Source organism: Nerophis lumbriciformis, linkage group LG36, assembly GCF_033978685.3.
Source record: "Nerophis lumbriciformis linkage group LG36, RoL_Nlum_v2.1, whole genome shotgun sequence".
Lineage (NCBI taxonomy): Eukaryota > Metazoa > Chordata > Actinopteri > Syngnathiformes > Syngnathidae > Nerophis > Nerophis lumbriciformis.
This window is the reverse complement of record NC_084583.2, coordinates 10,738,900-10,755,000: the sequence shown is the minus strand read 5'-3', so window position 1 is coordinate 10,755,000 and position 16,101 is coordinate 10,738,900. Positions and strand designations below refer to the sequence as shown.

The window sequence follows — 16,101 nt, the reverse complement described above, 5'->3', positions numbered from 1 at the left end:
ACACAGATTTGACGCTCAGGTGGTGGAGAGAAGAAGGTGGCTTTGTTCGTCTTGATGCTTTGTACGCGCGGCGTTTTTCTTCTTGGCGCTTTGGATCTCGTGCGCTCGGGTTTGAGTCGGGTCTGCACCTGGGCTGGAACATCTTGTGGTGGCTCTTGGAGTGTGGACTAGGGGGGGAAAAACAGAGAAACGCTTTTAAAATGTGTTAGCATGCTAATTTTAGCATGCTAACAGTTGGCATATGTCAAGTATCAGGTTGTGAGACTGTGGACTAAATGGTTGAACATTTAGATTTAAAAAATTGTATGCTAATTTTAACATGCTAACAGCATGTGTCAAGTATCAAGATGTATGACTCTGGGGTAAATGGTTGCAAAATTAGCTTAAAAAGTTGGCATGCTAATTTCTTTTACATACTAGCATGCTAACAGCATGTGTCAAGTATCAAGATGTATGACTGGAGTAAATGGTTGAAAAATTAGCTAAAAAAAAAAAATACAAAATTGCATGCTATTTTTTTACATGCTAGCATGCTAACAGCATGTGTCAAGTATCAAGATGTATGACTGGAGTAAATGGTTGAAAAATTAGCTAAAAAAATTGCATGCTAATTCTAACATACTAACATGCTAACAGCATGTGTCAAGTATCAATATGTATAACTCTGGGGTAAATGGTTGCAAAATTAGCTAAAAGAAATGTGCATGCTAATTTTAATATGCTAGCATGCTAACAGCATGTGTCAAGTATCAAGTTGTATGACTGGGGTAAATGGTTGAAAAATTAGCTAAAAATAAATAAAAAATTGCATGCTAATTCTAACATACTAACATGCTAACAGCATGTGTCAAGTATCAATATGTATAACTCTGGGGTAAATGGTTGCAAAATTAGCTAAAAGAAATGTGCATGCTAATTTTAATATGCTAGCATGCTAACAGCATGTGTCAAGTATCAAGATGTATGACTGGAGTAAATGGTTGAAAAATTAGCTAAAAAAATTAAAAAGTTGCATGCTAATTTTAACATACTAACATGCTAACAGCATGTGTCAAGTATCAATATGTATAACTCTGGGGTAAATGGTTGCAAAATTAGCTAAAAGAAATGTGCATGCTAATTTTAATATGCTAGCATGCTAACAGCATGTGTCAAGTATCAAGATGTATGACTCTGGGGTAAATGGTTACAAAATTAGCTAAAAAAAAAAAAAGCATGCTAATTTTAATATTGCATGTGTCAAGTATCAAGTGAACATGCCCTTTCCCAACTACTTTGGCACGTGTTGCAGCCATGAAATTCTAAGTTAATTATTATTTGCAAAAAAAATAAAATAAAGTTTATGAGTTTGAACATCAAATATCTTGTCTTTGTAGTGCATTCAATTGAGGTTGAAAAGGATTTGCAAATCATTGTATTCCGTTTATATTTACATCTAACACAATTTACCAACTCATACGAAAACGTGGTTTGTACTAACGATAATAATGTTATGAATGTGACAACAGAAAAGGAACATAAGATAAATTACTGCTTTTCAGAGAAAGCTTAGTGCTCTCGTTTTGAAAACGTTTATGACTGAAAAATGTTTTGGTTGCCACAATATCCCGCACACAGGCAGGGATGTAATTAGTGGGAGGACCAGAAGACACGTGTCCCCTGCACTTTTTCAAAAGGCAGTAATGGTCCCCTGCCCTTTTTACCGTCCCGAAAATAATGACACGCGACATTAAAGGGGAACATTATCACAATTTCAGAAGGGTTAAAACCATTAAAAATCAATTCCCAGTGGCTTATTTTATTTTTCGAAGTTTTTTTCAAAATTTTACTCATCACGCAATATCCCTAAAAAAAGCTTCAAAGTGCCTGATTTTAACCATCTTTATATACTGTTGCGTTTGTACCAGTTGTTCCTCCCAGGGAATTCAAGTTTCTGGTCGTCGCTCCCAAGCTCTTTACGACACTTAAAGCTGAGTAAAAGAACCACCAGAGACAGAATAGGTATTTTGTAATATATTTGCAAAGCTTTCCAAATATAATGAGACCAGTCCAGCATAGAACATTCAATCGCGCAGCTAAGATGGTCTGATCTAAAATATGGAAATCTTCTATTCTATAAAGTCTCTCTCCCTCCCACCCTCGCTGTCTTGTCTTTCCAGCCCAAACACATGCCCATTGTCCTCCGCAGCTGGACTCAAGAAGAGATAAAAGAAGGAGTATCTCTCCTCCTTACATTCCATATTCAAGGTTAGCACACAGTATTTGCAGACAACCAAAAGGCCACAATTGGAAGGAAAAACACTAGCTGTTTTGTAATATGATTATGAAAATAAAGAAGTAACACTTAAATACGGATATATGAAAATATCTGCCTCCGACAATACACCCGTCCTTTTTCCTGTGACGTCACACAGTGATGCCAATACAAACAAACATGGCGGTTAGAACAGCAAGGTATAGCGACATTAGCTCGGATTCAGACTCGGATTTCAGCGGCTTGAGCGATTCAATAGATTACGCATGTATTGAAACGGATGGTTGTAGTGTGGAGGCAGGTAGCGAAAACGAAATTGAAGAGGAAACTGAAGCTATTGAGCCATATCGGTTTGAACCGTATGCAAGCGAAAACGACGAAAACGACACGACAGCCAGCGACACGGGAGAAAGCGAGGACGAATTCGGCGATCGCCTTCTAACCAACGATTGGTATGTGTTTGTTTGGCATTAAAGGAAACTAACAACTATGAACTAGGTTTACAGCATATGAAATACATTTGGCAACAACATGCACTTTGAGAGTGCAGACAGCCCAATTTTCCTCAATTAATATATTCTGTAGACATACCCTCATCCGCGCTCTTTTCCTGAATGCTGATCTGTCTAGTTTTGGAGTTGATGTCAGCAGGCCAGGGAAGCTAGGGTCGATATTCTTCTCTTGATCATCTTCGGTGGCATAAGGGACGGTGTGAGCCAAGACATCCAGGGGGTTTAGCTCGCTCGTCTGCGGGAACAAACTGCCGCCATTGCTTGCCGTGCTACCGAGGTCCTTTGTCCCTGAATTGCTCACACACTCCGGCAGATTCAATGGGGGTCTGGCGGCAGATTTCTTTGACTTTATCGTTGGAAATGCATCTGCTTTGAGTGTCGCAGGATATCCACACATTCTTGCCATCTCTGTCGTAGCATAGCTTTCGTCGGTAAAGTGTGCGGAACAAACGTCCAATTTCTTGCCACTTTCGCATCTTTGGGCCACTGGTGCAACTTGAATCCGTCCCTGTTCGTGTTGTTACACCCTCCGACAACACACCGACGAGGCATGATGTCTCCAAAGTACGGAAAACAGTCGAAAAAAACGGAAAATAACAGAGCTGATTTGACTCGGTGTTTGAGAAAATGGCGGATTGCTTCCCGATGTGACGCCACGTTGTGACGTCATCGCTCCGAGAGCGAATATTAGAAAGGCGTTTAATTCGCCAAAATTCACCCATTTAGAGTTCGGAAATCGGTTAAAAAAATATATGGTCTTTTTTCTGCAACATCAAGGTATATATTAACGTTTACATAGGTCTGGTGATAATGTTCCCCTTTAATAATTGAGTTTAGTTTAGCACAGGCCTGGGCCGGTATATCTATTTTTAGGAACACTAATACAAAACCTCACAATAATGTCTAATTGAATGCTAAAAACGTTACAACAGACCGCCTTAAAAAACAGAATGGAATTTTAAATTTTTTACTGAATGAGACACCCAGAATGTACATGGAAAAAAAGAATGTGGGATTTACAATATTAACTACGAACGATAAAACATTGAATATTGACAACATATGAACGTCACACCCCCTCTTGATTGACATATTTTGCAATCAACAAAAATGCAAGGCCTTAATTTGCCCAGGTCTGGTTTAGCACAACATAACTCTAAGTTATTATTGTCAGTTATTTATGAGTCCTTTCTTATGCAGTATGTTTGGTAAGTACTTAATTTTCTGACCAAAGCCTAAGGTTTATGTGTTAAATAAATAATGATATTTATGATTAACACAACATTTCATTTGACAAGGTTATTAACCTGTAAGTCGGTTAGATATAATTATTGAATACGAACAAAATCAAGAGTAAAATGACTAATTCAGTGTTAATATTTGAGTGGGCCCCGGGTCTCTCGATCTTGTACCTGAGCTCAAAAAGGCTAAGAACCACTGACCTAAAAAATAAACAATGATATATACAGTAGGAGTCTGATAATATCAATAAATCTTATTTGGCATATGAATGATAATAGATCCATTTCATCACGGGTTACAAAAGCTTCTAATTTGGCAGTTGAGGTATACTCTAACATATTGCCTCATTTCCAGTTGTGTCATTTTCTCAAAACCATAATTATTCTATTTGCTAAATAAGGTTTATAGTTATTTACTTACTGCAGCAACGCTCCGAGAGCGAATAATAGAAAGGCGTTTAATTCGCCAAAATTCACCCATTTAGAGTTCGGAAATCGGTTAAAAAAATATATGGTCTTTTTTCTGCAACATCAAGGTATATATTGACGCTTACATAGGTCTGGTGATAATGTTCCCCTTTAAATGCAGACAAGTCAAACAGTAGCACCAAGCGGAAAATAGTCTGTTTTCCTTTAGATCGCCCACAAGCTCATTGATTGGCTCGGTGGTGCTGCCGTTTTTTTTTTATTGCTAATGTGACGCCGTGCCGCACGGCGATGATCGACAGAACGTGGCGACTGTCCAATCAGCAGTTGGATGCATTGACAGGCAGTTGGATGCAGGTGGGGGCGAAGAGTTGGCCTCATCCCAGTAAAAGGAAGAAATAATTGAAGAGGAGGCGCCACGCTTCATTGGAAGGCTGCTCTGTTGTTGAAATAAAAAAAGAGAAACTTTGTGGCGTGAACACTCTGGCCGTCACAGCTGAGAGAATAAGATAAGAGATTACACCTTTAAAGGTGTCAGACCCGGTGCACGTACACACCTTTTGCTGCAGAGGACCAGGGTTTGATCCTCAGATAGTGAATACCAGGTAGACATTGAGCTAAATCCTGAAAAAGAGTTATTCATTTTACTCGGTTTCAAAAAATATTAAACCACCGTATGTACTGGACTATAGAGCGCACCGGTATATAAGCCGCACCCACTGAATTTTAGAAGAGAAAATATGTTTCCGTATATTAGCCGCACAGGACTATAAGCCGCGGACCGCTCGTCTGTGCATCGGCTGGGAAGGTCTCTGCACTGCTGACCTGTCTCAGCTCGGGATGGTCTCCTGCTGGCCCTACTATGGACTGGACTCTCACTATTATGTTAGATCCACTATGGACTGGACTCTCACTATTATGTTAGATCCACTATGGACTGGACCCTCACTATTATGTTAGATCCACTATGGACTGGACTCTCACTATTATGTTGGATCCACTATGGACTGGACTCTCACTATTATGTTAGATCCACTATGGACTGGACTCTCACACTATTATGTTAGATCCACTATGGACTGGACTTTCACTATTATGTTAGATCCACTATGGACTGGACTCTCACTATTATGTTAGATCCACTATGGACTGGACTTTCACTATTATGTTAGATCCACTATGGACTGGACTCTCACTATTATGTTAGATCCACTATGGACTGGACTCTCACACTATTATGTTAGATCCACTATGGACTGGACTCTCACCATTATGTTAGATCCACTATGGACTGGACTTTCACTATTATGTTAGATCCACTATGGACTGGACTCTCACCATTATGTTAGATCCACTATGGACTGGACTTTCACTATTATGTTAGATCCACTATGGACTGGACTTTCACTATTATGTTAGATCCACTATGGACTGGACTCTCACTATTATGTTAGATCCACTATGGACTGGACTTTCACTATTATGTTAGATCCACTATGGACTGGACTCTCACTATTATGTTAGATCCACTATGGACTGGACTCACACTATTATGTTAGATCCACTATGGACTGGACTCTCACTATTATGTTAGATCCAGTATGGACTGGACTCTTACTTTTATGTTAGATCCACTATGGACTGGACTCTCACACTATTATGTTAGATCAAATATGGACTGGACTCTCACTATTATGTTAGATCCACTATGGACTGGACTCTCACTATTATGTTAGATCCACTATGGACTGGACTCTCACTATTATGTTAGATCCACTATGGACTGGACTCTCACACTATTATGTTAGATCCACTATGGACTGGACTCTCACCATTATGTTAGATCCACTATGGACTGGACTTTCACTATTATGTTAGATCCACTATGGACTGGACTCTCACCATTATGTTAGATCCACTATGGACTGGACTTTCACTATTATGTTAGATCCACTATGGACTGGACTCTCACTATTATGTTAGATCCACTATGGACTGGACTCTCACTATTATGTTAGATCCACTATGGACTGGACCCTCACTATTATGTTAGATCCACTATGGACTGGACTCTCACTATTATGTTGGATCCACTATGGACTGGACTCTCACTATTATGTTAGATCCACTATGGACTGGACTCTCACTATTATGTTAGCTCCACTATGGACTGGACTCTCACTATTATGTTAGATCCACTATGGACTGGACTCTCACACTATTATGTTAGATCCACTATGGACTGGACTTTCACTATTATGTTAGATCCACTATGGACTGGACTCTCACTATTATGTTAGATCCACTATGGACTGGACTTTCACTATTATGTTAGATCCACTATGGACTGGACTCTCACTATTATGTTAGATCCACTATGGACTGGACTCTCACACTATTATGTTAGATCCACTATGGACTGGACTCTCACCATTATGTTAGATCCACTATGGACTGGACTTTCACTATTATGTTAGATCCACTATGGACTGGACTCTCACCATTATGTTAGATCCACTATGGACTGGACTTTCACTATTATGTTAGATCCACTATGGACTGGACTCTCACTATTATGTTAGATCCACTATGGACTGGACTCTCACTATTATGTTAGATCCACTATGGACTGGACCCTCACTATTATGTTAGATCCACTATGGACTGGACTCTCACTATTATGTTGGATCCACTATGGACTGGACTCTCACTATTATGTTAGATCCACTATGGACTGGACTCTCACTATTATGTTAGCTCCACTATGGACTGGACTCTCACTATTATGTTAGATCCACTATGGACTGGACTCTCACACTATTATGTTAGATCCACTATGGACTGGACTTTCACTATTATGTTAGATCCACTATGGACTGGACTCTCACTATTATGTTAGATCCACTATGGACTGGACTTTCACTATTATGTTAGATCCACTATGGACTGGACTCTCACTATTATGTTAGATCCACTATGGACTGGACTCTCACACTATTATGTTAGATCCACTATGGACTGGACTCTCACCATTATGTTAGATCCACTATGGACTGGACTTTCACTATTATGTTAGATCCACTATGGACTGGACTCTCACCATTATGTTAGATCCACTATGGACTGGACTTTCACTATTATGTTAGATCCACTATGGACTGGACTTTCACTATTATGTTAGATCCACTATGGACTGGACTCTCACTATTATGTTAGATCCACTATGGACTGGACTTTCACTATTATGTTAGATCCACTATGGACTGGACTCTCACTATTATGTTAGATCCACTATGGACTGGACTCACACTATTATGTTAGATCCACTATGGACTGGACTCTCACTATTATGTTAGATCCAGTATGGACTGGACTCTTACTTTTATGTTAGATCCACTATGGACTGGACTCTCACACTATTATGTTAGATCAAATATGGACTGGACTCTCACTATTATGTTAGATCCACTATGGACTGGACTCTCACTATTATGTTAGATCCACTATGGACTGGACTCTCACTATTATGTTAGATCCACTATGGACTGAACTCTCACTATTATGTTAGATCCACTATGGACTGGACTGTCACTATTATGTTAGACCCACTATGGACTAGACTCTCACTATTATGTTAGATCCACTATGGACTGGACTCTCACAGTATTATGCTAGATCCACTATGGACTGGACTCTCACTATTATGTTAGATCCACTATGGACTAGACTCTCACTATTATGTTAGATCCACTATGGACTGGACTCTCACTATTGTGTTAGATCCACTATGGACTGGACTCCCACTATTATGTTATATCCACTATGGACTGGACTCTCACTATTATGTCAGATCCACTATGGACTAGACTCTCACTATTATGCTAGATCCACTATGGACTGGACTCTCACGATATTATGTTAGATCCACTATGGACTGGACTCTCACACTATTATGTTAGACCCACTATGGACTGGACTCTCACAATATTATGTTAGATCCACTATGGACAGGACTCTCTCACTATTACGTATGTTAGATCCACTATGGACTGGACTCTCACACTATTATGCTAGATCCACTATGGACTGGACTCTCACTATTATGTTAGATCCACTATGGACTAGACTCTCACTATTATGTTAGATCCACTATGGACTGGACTCTCACTATTGTGTTAGATCCACTATGGACTGGACTCTCACTATTATGTTGTATCCACTATGGACTGGACTCTCACTATTATGTTAGATCCACTATGGACTAGACTCTCACTATTATGCTAGTTCCACTATGGACTGGACTCTCACAATATTATGTTAGATCCACTATGGACTGGACTCTCACACTATTATGTTAGACCCACTATGGACTGGACTCTCACAATATTATGTTAGATCCACTATGGACTGGACTCTCTCACTATTATGTTAGATCCACTATGGACTGGACTCTCACACTATTATGTTAGACCCACTATGGACTGGACTCTCACAATATTATGTTGGATACACTATGGACTGGACTCTCACTATTATGCTATATCCACTATGGACTAGACTCTTACTATTATGTTAGATCCACTATGGACTAGACTCTTACTATTATGTTAGATCCACTATGGACTGGACTCTCACTATTATGTTAGATCCACTATGGACTGGACTCTCACTATTGTGTTGGATCCACTATGGACTGGACTCTCACTATTATGTTGTATCCACTATGGACTGGACTCTCACTATTATGTTGGATCCACTATGGACTAGACTCTCACTATTATGCTAGATCCACTATGGACTGGACTCTCACAATATTATGTTAGATCCACTATGGACTGGACTCTCACACTATTATGTTAGACCCACTATGGACTGGACTTTCACTATTATGTTAGATCCACTATGGACTGGACTCTCACTATTATGTTAGATCCACTATGGACTGGACTCTCACACTATTATGTTAGATCCACTATGGACTGGACTCTCACCATTATGTTAGATCCACTATGGACTGGACTTTCACTATTATGTTAGATCCACTATGGACTGGACTCTCACCATTATGTTAGATCCACTATGGACTGGACTTTCACTATTATGTTAGATCCACTATGGACTGGACTTTCACTATTATGTTAGATCCACTATGGACTGGACTCTCACTATTATGTTAGATCCACTATGGACTGGACTTTCACTATTATGTTAGATCCACTATGGACTGGACTCTCACTATTATGTTAGATCCACTATGGACTGGACTCACACTATTATGTTAGATCCACTATGGACTGGACTCTCACTATTATGTTAGATCCAGTATGGACTGGACTCTTACTTTTATGTTAGATCCACTATGGACTGGACTCTCACACTATTATGTTAGATCAAATATGGACTGGACTCTCACTATTATGTTAGATCCACTATGGACTGGACTCTCACTATTATGTTAGATCCACTATGGACTGGACTCTCACTATTATGTTAGATCCACTATGGACTGGACTCTCACACTATTATGTTAGATCCACTATGGACTGGACTCTCACCATTATGTTAGATCCACTATGGACTGGACTTTCACTATTATGTTAGATCCACTATGGACTGGGCTCTCACCATTATGTTAGATCCACTATGGACTGGACTTTCACTATTATGTTAGATCCACTATGGACTGGACTCTCACTATTATGTTAGATCCACTATGGACTGGACTCTCACTATTATGTTAGATCCACTATGGACTGGACCCTCACTATTATGTTAGATCCACTATGGACTGGACTCTCACTATTATGTTGGATCCACTATGGACTGGACTCTCACTATTATGTTAGATCCACTATGGACTGGACTCTCACTATTATGTTAGCTCCACTATGGACTGGACTCTCACTATTATGTTAGATCCACTATGGACTGGAGTCTCACACTATTATGTTAGATCCACTATGGACTGGACTTTCACTATTATGTTAGATCCACTATGGACTGGACTCTCACTATTATGTTAGATCCACTATGGACTGGACTTTCACTATTATGTTAGATCCACTATGGACTGGACTCTCACTATTATGTTAGATCCACTATGGACTGGACTCTCACACTATTATGTTAGATCCACTATGGACTGGACTCTCACCATTATGTTAGATCCACTATGGACTGGACTTTCACTATTATGTTAGATCCACTATGGACTGGACTCTCACCATTATGTTAGATCCACTATGGACTGGACTTTCACTATTATGTTAGATCCACTATGGACTGGACTTTCACTATTATGTTAGATCCACTATGGACTGGACTCTCACTATTATGTTAGATCCACTATGGACTGGACTTTCACTATTATGTTAGATCCACTATGGACTGGACTCTCACTATTATGTTAGATCCACTATGGACTGGACTCACACTATTATGTTAGATCCACTATGGACTGGACTCTCACTATTATGTTAGATCCAGTATGGACTGGACTCTTACTTTTATGTTAGATCCACTATGGACTGGACTCTCACACTATTATGTTAGATCAAATATGGACTGGACTCTCACTATTATGTTAGATCCACTATGGACTGGACTCTCACTATTATGTTAGATCCACTATGGACTGGACTCTCACTATTATGTTAGATCCACTATGGACTGAACTCTCACTATTATGTTAGATCCACTATGGACTGGACTGTCACTATTATGTTAGACCCACTATGGACTAGACTCTCACTATTATGTTAGATCCACTATGGACTGGACTCTCACAGTATTATGCTAGATCCACTATGGACTGGACTCTCACTATTATGTTAGATCCACTATGGACTAGACTCTCACTATTATGTTAGATCCACTATGGACTGGACTCTCACTATTGTGTTAGATCCACTATGGACTGGACTCCCACTATTATGTTATATCCACTATGGACTGGACTCTCACTATTATGTCAGATCCACTATGGACTAGACTCTCACTATTATGCTAGATCCACTATGGACTGGACTCTCACGATATTATGTTAGATCCACTATGGACTGGACTCTCACACTATTATGTTAGACCCACTATGGACTGGACTCTCACAATATTATGTTAGATCCACTATGGACAGGACTCTCTCACTATTACGTATGTTAGATCCACTATGGACTGGACTCTCACACTATTATGCTAGATCCACTATGGACTGGACTCTCACTATTATGTTAGATCCACTATGGACTAGACTCTCACTATTATGTTAGATCCACTATGGACTGGACTCTCACTATTGTGTTAGATCCACTATGGACTGGACTCTCACTATTATGTTGTATCCACTATGGACTGGACTCTCACTATTATGTTAGATCCACTATGGACTAGACTCTCACTATTATGCTAGTTCCACTATGGACTGGACTCTCACAATATTATGTTAGATCCACTATGGACTGGACTCTCACACTATTATGTTAGACCCACTATGGACTGGACTCTCACAATATTATGTTAGATCCACTATGGACTGGACTCTCTCACTATTATGTTAGATCCACTATGGACTGGACTCTCACACTATTATGTTAGACCCACTATGGACTGGACTCTCACAATTATGCTATATCCACTATGGACTAGACTCTTACTATTATGTTAGATCCACTATGGACTAGACTCTTACTATTATGTTAGATCCACTATGGACTGGACTCTCACTATTATGTTAGATCCACTATGGACTGGACTCTCACTATTGTGTTGGATCCACTATGGACTGGACTCTCACTATTATGTTGTATCCACTATGGACTGGACTCTCACTATTATGTTGGATCCACTATGGACTAGACTCTCACTATTATGCTAGATCCACTATGGACTGGACTCTCACAATATTATGTTAGATCCACTATGGACTGGACTCTCACACTATTATGTTAGACCCACTATGGACTGGACTCTCACAATATTATGTTAGATCCACTATGGACTGGACTCTCTCACTATTATGTTAGATCCACTATGGACTGGACTCTCACACTATTATGTTAGACCCACTATGGACTGGACTCTCACAATATTATGTTGGATACACTATGGACTGGACTCTCACTATTATGCTAGATCCACTATGGACTAGACTCTTACTATTATGTTAGATCCACTATGGACTGGACTCTCACTATTATGTTAGATCCACTATGGACTGGACTCTCACACTATTATGTTAGATCCACTATGGACTGGACTCTCACAATATTATGTTAGATCCACTATGGACTGGACTCTCACACTATTATGTTAGACCCACTATGGACTGGACTCTCACACTATTATGTTAGACCCACTATGGACTGGACTTTCACTATTATGTTAGATCCACTATGGACTGGACTCTCACTATTATGTTAGATCCACTATGGACTGGACTCTCACACTATTATGTTAGATCCACTATGGACTGGACTCTCACCATTATGGTAGATCCACTATGGACTGGACTTTCACTATTATGTTAGATCCACTATGGACTGGACTCTCACCATTATGTTAGATCCACTATGGACTGGACTTTCACTATTATGTTAGATCCACTATGGACTGGACTTTCACTATTATGTTAGATCCACTATGGACTGGACTCTCACTATTATGTTAGATCCACTATGGACTGGACTTTCACTATTATGTTAGATCCACTATGGACTGGACTCTCACTATTATGTTGGATCCACTATGGACTGGACTCTCACTATTATGTTAGATCCACTATGGACTGGACTCTCACTATTATGTTAGCTCCACTATGGACTGGACTCTCACTATTATGTTAGATCCACTATGGACTGGACTCTCACACTATTATGTTAGATCCACTATGGACTGGACTTTCACTATTATGTTAGATCCACTATGGACTGGACTCTCACTATTATGTTAGATCCACTATGGACTGGACTTTCACTATTATGTTAGATCCACTATGGACTGGACTCTCACTATTATGTTAGATCCACTATGGACTGGACTCTCACACTATTATGTTAGATCCACTATGGACTGGACTCTCACCATTATGTTAGATCCACTATGGACTGGACTTTCACTATTATGTTAGATCCACTATGGACTGGACTCTCACCATTATGTTAGATCCACTATGGACTGGACTTTCACTATTATGTTAGATCCACTATGGACTGGACTTTCACTATTATGTTAGATCCACTATGGACTGGACTCTCACTATTATGTTAGATCCACTATGGACTGGACTTTCACTATTATGTTAGATCCACTATGGACTGGACTCTCACTATTATGTTAGATCCACTATGGACTGGACTCACACTATTATGTTAGATCCACTATGGACTGGACTCTCACTATTATGTTAGATCCAGTATGGACTGGACTCTTACTTTTATGTTAGATCCACTATGGACTGGACTCTCACACTATTATGTTAGATCAAATATGGACTGGACTCTCACTATTATGTTAGATCCACTATGGACTGGACTCTCACTATTATGTTAGATCCACTATGGACTGGACTCTCACTATTATGTTAGATCCACTATGGACTGAACTCTCACTATTATGTTAGATCCACTATGGACTGGACTGTCACTATTATGTTAGACCCACTATGGACTAGACTCTCACTATTATGTTAGATCCACTATGGACTGGACTCTCACAGTATTATGCTAGATCCACTATGGACTGGACTCTCACTATTATGTTAGATCCACTATGGACTAGACTCTCACTATTATGTTAGATCCACTATGGACTGGACTCTCACTATTGTGTTAGATCCACTATGGACTGGACTCCCACTATTATGTTATATCCACTATGGACTGGACTCTCACTATTATGTCAGATCCACTATGGACTAGACTCTCACTATTATGCTAGATCCACTATGGACTGGACTCTCACGATATTATGTTAGATCCACTATGGACTGGACTCTCACACTATTATGTTAGACCCACTATGGACTGGACTCTCACAATATTATGTTAGATCCACTATGGACAGGACTCTCTCACTATTACGTATGTTAGATCCACTATGGACTGGACTCTCACACTATTATGCTAGATCCACTATGGACTGGACTCTCACTATTATGTTAGATCCACTATGGACTAGACTCTCACTATTATGTTAGATCCACTATGGACTGGACTCTCACTATTGTGTTAGATCCACTATGGACTGGACTCTCACTATTATGTTGTATCCACTATGGACTGGACTCTCACTATTATGTTAGATCCACTATGGACTAGACTCTCACTATTATGCTAGTTCCACTATGGACTGGACTCTCACAATATTATGTTAGATCCACTATGGACTGGACTCTCACACTATTATGTTAGACCCACTATGGACTGGACTCTCACAATATTATGTTAGATCCACTATGGACTGGACTCTCTCACTATTATGTTAGATCCACTATGGACTGGACTCTCACACTATTATGTTAGACCCACTATGGACTGGACTCTCACAATATTATGTTGGATACACTATGGACTGGACTCTCACTATTATGCTATATCCACTATGGACTAGACTCTTACTATTATGTTAGATCCACTATGGACTAGACTCTTACTATTATGTTAGATCCACTATGGACTGGACTCTCACTATTATGTTAGATCCACTATGGACTGGACTCTCACTATTGTGTTGGATCCACTATGGACTGGACTCTCACTATTATGTTGTATCCACTATGGACTGGACTCTCACTATTATGTTGGATCCACTATGGACTAGACTCTCACTATTATGCTAGATCCACTATGGACTGGACTCTCACAATATTATGTTAGATCCACTATGGACTGGACTCTCACACTATTATGTTAGACCCACTATGGACTGGACTCTCACAATATTATGTTAGATCCACTATGGACTGGACTCTCTCACTATTATGTTAGATCCACTATGGACTGGACTCTCACACTATTATGTTAGACCCACTATGGACTGGACTCTCACAATATTATGTTGGATACACTATGGACTGGACTCTCACTATTATGCTAGATCCACTATGGACTAGACTCTTACTATTATGTTAGATCCACTATGGACTGGACTCTCACTATTATGTTAGATCCACTATGGACTGGACTCTCACTATTATGTTAGATCCACTATGGACTATCCATCCATCCATTTCCTACCGCTTATTCCCTTTGGGGTTGCGGGGGGCGCTGGAGCCTATCTCAGCTACAATCGGGCGGAAGGACTAGACTCTCGCTATTATGTTAGATCCACTATGGACTGGACTCTCACTATTATGTTAGACCCACTATGGACTAGACTCTCACTATTATGTTAGATCCACTATGGACTGGACTCTCACACTATTATGTTAGATCCACTATGGACTGGACTCTCACTCTTATGTTAGATCCACTATGGACTGGACTCTCACTATTATGTTAGATCCACTATGGACTGGACTCTCACTATTATGTTAGATCCACTATGGACTATCCATCCATCCATTTTCTACCGCTTATTCCCTTTGGGTCGCGGGGGGCGCTGGAGCCTATCTCAGCTACAATCGGGCGGAAGGACTAGACTCTCGCTATTATGTTAGATCCACTATGGACTG

The 16,101-nt window shown here is 39.9% G+C and overlaps 1 protein-coding gene across 1 annotated transcript in view; it reads right to left on the bottom strand.

Moving 5' to 3' along the window:
* The window catches only part of LOC133576845 (putative methyltransferase NSUN7), a 102,714-nt gene that overhangs the window by 3,602 nt on the left and 83,011 nt on the right, over positions 1-16,101 (bottom strand). The window contains exon 12 of the mRNA XM_061930188.1: positions 1-167. This exon is cut by the window's left edge and continues 26 nt beyond it. Within this exon, the coding sequence (XP_061786172.1) occupies positions 1-167 (167 nt within the window). The remainder of the gene's footprint in view (positions 168-16,101) is intronic.